Raw genomic sequence first — 7,288 nt, forward strand, 5'->3', positions numbered from 1 at the left:
CAGATGCATGGAAATGAAGGTGCACGGCATGGCATCAAATCTTCGCGAATATGTGCATGATCTGATGCATTATCAAGGGCGTGTAATTCATCAGCACTGTGACGTTGACTCAGTCAAGGTGTGCCATCATTTCTTCTTTCGTCAGAGGCTTAAAGTCGTCGATATATAGTCCGCGAGCTTCGAGCGCAGGCCGGGAATGCGGTGGGACGAGCCGACTGTTCATTGAAGGTGCGATTGAGAGTTCTGTAGCTCGTAGTCAGCATCCAGTCTAGAAAGTTCGATTATGCCCCAGAGCGAAAATCGGAGCTAGAACGTACCATGTCGAGAGAAGTCGAAAAGGTTTGGTAGATCCCTAGCTGCACCGTTGGGGTGTCGCGAGTCGGGTAATTTGGTGTTCGGATCCCGGAGTTCATCGAAAAAGGGATGGCACATTGCTTCGATTGCAGAAAGACGCTGCGTTGGCGTATATTCCAGCAGCGCGGAGATCAAATCGATAGCCTCATGTGGCGCTCTTCGGAAGACCTAGGGTCCCAAGTCAAACCGGAATCCCTGGAGAGGAAGTGCGGGGTAATGTGATCATACCTTGTTAAAGGGATGTGGCTTGATTTGAGGAAACTTATGCTCCATATAGTTGGGATTCATTGTACGGATTTGCTCCCGTGTAGGAGTACCGAGAACTTTGATGATTTCGACCAGCTGATCAATTCCAGACTCTCCAGGGAAGAGAGGTTGCCCAAGCATCAGCTCGGCCATTACACAGCCAGTAGACCATACGTCTATGAATGTCAGCTTGTCCATGAAAACCCAAGGTGCCGTGGATGTTTACCGATCTTGGTTGTGTAATTCGTAGCACCAAATATCAATTCTGGGGCTCGGTAGTAACGTGAGCAAATGTATGATACGTTAGGCTCATTCTCGACCAAAATCTTGGCGGATCCGAAGTCGCAAAGTTTCAGGATACCAGTAGCGGGGTCGAGAAGAAGGTTCTGGGGCTTGATGTCGCGGTGACAGATTCCTTGTGAATGGATATATGCCAGCGAACGGAATAGCTGGTAGATGTAAAGCTTGACTTCCAACATCGGCATGGTTGTCTTCAACTTGTTGAAGTAGCGAGACGCCCGATAAACAGTTTCCGGTACATATTCTAAGACAAGATTCAGGTACACTTCGTCCTTCTGCGGCAATACCATAAAAGGTCAGCACTGAGAGGCAGCTAAACACTGTTAGCTGGGGAGCATACCCTTTCGCCGTTCGAATAGTAGAAAGCCTTCAACTCGACAATGTTAGGATGGCGCACAATCCTCATGATTTGCAATTCACGATTCTGCTCAGCGTCAGCGGGAGGTAACCGGGCGAGCACGACGGTGAGCTCCAACAATGGGCACATACCTTGAAACGCTTGTCCTGGAGAACCCGTTTGATGGCAGCATCCTCGCCGCTGGGCATCATTTTTGTCTGGAAGACAACTCCGAACGACCCATTACCGACGATCTTACATTGCGAATATTGTATTTCTTTCGTTTCCCCTGTTAGTCCATCTTGGACTTTCTCGCGGACGACTTCTGGAAAGAAACGAAGGAAGGCAGTTAGCGATCGGGATCCATAGCGAGGCTCGCAGCATTTGCGGCTAAAGGCATTGGAGATCCTTACCACCCATGCGCAAGTTGGAAAACACCCCAGACCGATTCTGTGACATCACGGTGTGTCTTGGAAAGCGGACAACGTGGAGAAGATCGGGGAAGGAGTGCTATCGTGAATATGGAGGACTGGACTTTAATTGCGGATGGCGGGAGAGGGTTGGAAGGTAAGGCGTGAGGTCCGTTTTGGGCAGACTGTGACCGGTGGAGCACGAGTTTTGAGAGGGGTGCTTTGGATGGGCGGAACGTTGAACGGAGGAAGATGAGTGGAGGTTGGCGTGAGATCGAAGGTTAAGAGCACTAGACAAGCGAACCGCAGCTGGCTCAGACCAAAAACCAACGGACTTGGGTAGGGGTGCCAAGAGCACAGACGCAAGGCCAGGGAGTGCTCCGAACGGGAGGGTAGAGGTGTGTCGGGTTATCGGCAGTGGCTGTCTCCTTTCGGGAGGGAACCAAGCAAGTGATAGAAAGTAGTAGGAGGGGAGGGGAAGAAAGAGAAACAGAATTAAAAAAGGGAAAGGAAGAAAAGTAACTAATTCGAGGAACAGTAGAGGAATTAAGTCACGACGAACCAGAAGAGAGCAGGGGGAGATCAAAGAAGGTTTACGGGTCAGGTATTATTAAAAAGAGAATGGGTCGGGGAGGGAAGAGGGAGAAGTGAGCAGGTGACGTTGATGGAGCGACGAAGCCCAAACACGCGAGGGCTGCAGGAACGCGGGAATAAAGCACCGAAGCAGAGGGAGCAGTGGAAGCAGGATGAGAAGATGGAGGAATAATAGGGACCGATGCTATCCAAGTGCCACCGTCTAAACACACTTCTGACCTCCACCAAGCTGAACAGCCAGGCAAAAGAAACTGCAACTGGGAGGGAAAAGCAAGAAAGAAGAGCGCACACACTCTCTCTAGGGGTCTCGCAAGGAATCGGGCCAGGAAAAGCAATGTGAATGTTCGAATATCTGGGAGACTTGAGATCGTTTGGGGAGGGGCGGAAGTGGTCTAGCACGAAGCTGTGGCAGTGTGTGGAGAGGCAAAGGATGATGATGGCTGGGATTCCTACTACTTCGCATCGCCTCCAGGACTCCAGGGCTCCAGGGCTTGGGCTGGATTGAAGGATTTCTCTTTATGGCCGCCGGCATAAAGATAACAAAATTTACAGTAGCGCTGGTTCTTAGGATAGTAAATAAGATGATGCTAAGCAGCAGCTCGTAGTGCCTCGTCATTGGAGAAAGGAACATGACCAGCCCTGATTATTACCTCGTACTTCAATTGCTACTGGGGCATTCTCTATCAGTGTACTACTGGCATCTAGCACTGGCAAGATGACTGCTCTGTAATCTATAAAGCTCGGTCGTAGCTTGCCTCTTTTCGTCCATATTTCCTACCTTTGGAGCAGAGACATCGGACCGCTGGTGATGCTCGCCTCCGCCGGGTGGTCTGTTAGGAGTCAAAAAGAGGGGTTGTCGTCTTAGTAATATTACCATACAGGTATTCCGGTCACGAGCCCAGGCATAGTTCTCCACTATGAAGCTGTGACATGGAGGGTTTTTCTTAATTCTTGGCTGTTGCTTTTGAACTTGGATCTCTTTTTCAGAGCGCTGGTTCCATGGGCAAATCAGCCATGATCGAATATTAGGCAAAGAGGTGAGGTTATTCTCTCATTCTACTCTTTTGTGAATGTAATGCTGCTCAGTACACTGTAATTATCCCTTGTACTTGTAGCTCAGGATCTCAATTGCTTGTCATGGATCAGTTAGATGAGCTTCTTTTAGTCCAAGCTCTCTCCTCATCTTGAATAGTCGACAGACGGTTGGCATCTGCCATGCTCAGCAGTAAGAGCTTCACTCAGTATTGCCGCACTGCCGCTAATTCTGGCATCGTCATTAATATGCTAGGTGCTCTATCAAGTCACATACGACAATCTGAAGCTCGATCCCCAATTCCCAAATCCTGTCCGAAATTCGGTACATACGTCCGCGCACTAACTCCAGATTCCTTGGGATCATGATGCAGTGGTCATCTGGTCCTTTGTATGGGGCGTTCTCCCACTACAGGTGCAGCAATTGGTTACCCACATTGTGTCTTACGCCCAATCCCAGTGGCTCCACATCAGCCGCTCCCGTCATTGAGTGATCGACCTCCTCTCTGCAGACGAGCTCCTGGCCAGCCACGGGTTTTTAACATTTCAACGACTCAAGAGTTTGTTTCGTTTTTTATATACCTGCTCAGTAAAAAGTGCTACCTAGCATCGAGCGGGCAGGAACCGTATTCATGATACGAAATCGCGGCATCCTTTCGGCCGATGCCGGTGGGCCTCCGCAAGCGATAAACTATTTATGCCCATGGGTCGCGTAGCAGTTACCTTGCTTTCGGTAAGGGCAACTCTCGCCAGCCATAATAGCGTCATACCTTCCGAGTCCCCAACGTCTACCTAGTCCTGAGCGCTCCGGTGACAGACAGGCGTGCCATGAGTCTGGTGTCAAGTGACCAAGCCCGCTTTTTCCACTACCTATACTAGTTCGATCTCATTGGTCGATCCGTTGCCTTCAGTATGGTAAGGCGTATAGTGCGATACACGGTGCACCAAGAATCGCCGCAGGAGCACATGCCAGGATCTAGGCTTCAGTAGCCCCATGAGAATCAAGACAGCTTCTGGCCAGGGCTCTCTCCCTCTCCGCTCACCGGCCCCGGAAGAAAAGGAGCTTTAACTGAGCGCAAAACAAGCTACTGATTTCGGATAGAACTTGTCGATTACGGGAAGCTACGTGGTATCCAGCACCGATAGCTCAGTATAGTGGCGGTTTGTTTGGAGTACCAGAGGTTAGATATTGTAGTCTCCGCACAGTTCCCCGTGCTTAGCTAGAGCTCCGGCTTGTCTTAGAGGGCTAAACTTGGAGGGCTCAATCAGAGGTTTTGTCGAGCATCTCATGATGATCTCAAGGCCAAGCAGGTTTGACCGTGAGCTCTGACAACCTTGGGAACGGGTGGCGTTAAGTTGCCATTTCCGATCAGCTTTTATCCGCAACTGAGTCTTGTCCAACTCGCGCTATCATTAAAGATGAAGGGCTGAGAGTAGGTAATATCGAGCCGTAGTTGGCCCGGCCAGGAGCACAATAGGCCTCTGACGTTGTTGTACGCCTATACTGCTGTGCTATCAGGCTCAAACCTGCCTGCGGTAGGTAAACTCACATATGCACGGAGTATAAATCAGCAGGCATGGTTTCAGCTTATCGCCTAGCTGTCGTACCTGAAGAGGGCCAACCCGCCATCATCATTGGCCCGGCAGAAGTAGAGGCTATAAGACCCTGAGATATATTAGGAACCCAGGTGATTTCCTAGAGCGCCGGTACGTAGGGGCAACTGACCGCAATCCATGTCAGACCGGGCTGACAGCTGCTGATCAGCTGGAACTGAAGTTGCCTAGCTGTCAATTCAGCTACCATTATTATTGAAACAATGGCATGCAAGCGGCCAGGTTTTTATTAGCCTGAGGCAACGTACCAGTCGGGTTTCTGTTCCCCTTCGCATCCTAAGGCGCCCTCGTACGTGAAATTCAGGTCAGACGTTCTTGATGCATGCGGAGCTACCTTACTCCGTGGTATGCTTGTTCAACTGCAGCTTTCCATTCGTCTTCCGTCATTCCCTTACCTGTCAATCAGACTCGATGAGGTGACTCCGCCTTGCGTCCTACGCTTCTTGAACGTGATTTACTGCGGTCGAATGGCTCGTGTTCGAGATTCCAGCCTTGCCTCTCGGGCCGATCTTGGTCGAATTCTCGAACTATTGGCGATTTGGCGATATAACCTTTCAGGGGTCCCGCCACAGCTCGATCGTTGGATTATGATTCGCAATGCCCTCCTAGCAATTCTGCAAGCCCACAGTCTTCGGCCCTAACCTGCTGTAGTCTACTAAAGGCTCAGCCAACTTCCAGCTCAGCAAGCCGTCGGAATGGTCGCGGTTCTAGATTATGCGGAGTTGCCTGCAACTCCGTTGCAAATGCTGGGGGGAATGTACAGAGTACGAAGTATGAGCAGATGAAACTTTTTTCTCTTTTCTTTTTCTTTCTTTTCCTTTATCTTTTCTTCTTTTTTCCTTTCTTTTTTTTGGGGGGGGTTTACTATCAATGCCCCAGCAGTAACCTGCATCCACACCATTGGACACTATTCGACGTCGACACGGCTGCGAAACTCAGCTGCACTTGCACGCCTGCGTCTGCAATAAATAAGAACGGTGCTTGATGGTACTAGACCAAGACCAAGTCGCACAGCGTCCTAGAGGAGTAGGAGGTACCAGGTTTTGGGGACAGCCATATCGAGCTAAGAATTGGCCTAACGTAAGTATTTCTGGGCTGTGCTTTGACAGTTAACTTTTTTCCAGTCGGAGCTTGCTTCATAGTCCCTAGTACTTCTTCCCAGGAACATGACTATTTTTCTTAGCCGGTAACATGCGAGCATGGTCGGTAATCCTGTACGACTACCCAGAGCAGCGCACATCAATGAGATCCTCGTGTTTCTTCGACTGCATTGACCGGCATGCGCCTCCTAGCTCATGCTGAGCCGAGTCACCCGAGTGCATTGTTTGTACTCTTGGTCCAGGAATTTGCTTAACAATATTTCTCTGCTGCAGGATCACAGATCACTGCCATTCTGCGCGAATGCGGACAAACTACGTACGTGTACATGCTGTATTCCCGTTGGATTCTTCGCATGCGAAGCCGTCCTTAAGGATAGGTTTTTGTATATGGTCGTTGGAAGTATATATACTCCTATACGTACGGTGCACCTTTCGAATGATCCAGTGGGCCCTAAGTCTAGAACCGAAAATATAGTTGCTTAGGGGCTCTAAGGTCCTATCAAGCATCTCGCATCAAGTGGGAATCAAGTGCCTACAGCCGCAACAGTTTTGAGAACTAACCACATCTACGATACGTCTATCTTTGGGCCAGATACCGTGGGACTATAGCCAATAGTCTACACCCCTAGAAGCTGTGCCCATTCTGAAACAATCTGAAATACAACTGCACGCGGTAGACTGCCTGTGAGCTGGAGTTGCTGTATGACTCGGAGATCTCTCGCCGTACTCCCGGGATCATCTATTCCACTTACACATGGCCTACCAAGCCCGTGTGGTTTTTATGCCTACCGTTTTGCATTATCAACAAGATCACTGGTTGAAACGGTGGACCTGAGACAGGCTTGTCAATGACGATTGACAGGGATTAATACAATCTAGTACTGCAGGGCCCCTTCGTCCCACCACTCCGTCCGAGTTATTATCAGGCTGAGCCCGGAGGGTTCTTCCAAATGGTCTGCACTATTTGATGATAGTCCCAGGATCACCTAGGTATCTACCGTTCTGCTACTTATACATTAACGATTTCTCCGCATATCAGGACAACTCTGAGTGGACGCCGGCAGACTACACGAGGGCAGTTAATTTACAATGGGCCTGTGGGCTCGGTTGGCACACGGCCATCGAGACCCAACCGTCCGACTGGACTCGGAAGCTGGGCTGCTATGCAGCGGAAGCCTGAGACCGTTTGGCAAGCCTGTTAGTACAAATATTGTCCTCTGATCAGTACAGTACCTCCCCAATTGAAGTTACTCGAAGTCATACTACCGGGGCAGTGCTACACTGGATGATCTAGGGCACTC

At 49.9% G+C, this 7,288-nt stretch overlaps 1 protein-coding gene across 1 annotated transcript; it reads right to left on the bottom strand.

Annotated features, from left to right (window-relative positions):
• Positions 1-63: 63 nt before the first annotated feature.
• Positions 64-2,117, bottom strand: BDW70DRAFT_74115 (GSK family serine/threonine-protein kinase). Its single transcript, XM_073744727.1, has 7 exons — positions 1,651-2,117; positions 1,390-1,562; positions 1,241-1,324; positions 827-1,175; positions 583-776; positions 318-522; positions 64-243 (listed from the first exon to the last, which is right to left on the bottom strand). The coding sequence occupies exons 1-7, from the start codon at positions 1,694-1,696 to the stop codon at positions 110-112; spliced, it is 1,185 nt and encodes a 394-aa protein (XP_073594688.1). The 5' UTR covers positions 1,697-2,117; the 3' UTR covers positions 64-109.
• Positions 2,118-7,288: the final 5,171 nt, after the last annotated feature.

The sequence above is a fragment of the Aspergillus foveolatus genome (assembly GCF_047715535.1).
Source record: "Aspergillus foveolatus strain CBS 279.81 unplaced genomic scaffold BDW70scaffold_34, whole genome shotgun sequence".
Lineage (NCBI taxonomy): Eukaryota > Fungi > Ascomycota > Eurotiomycetes > Eurotiales > Aspergillaceae > Aspergillus > Aspergillus foveolatus.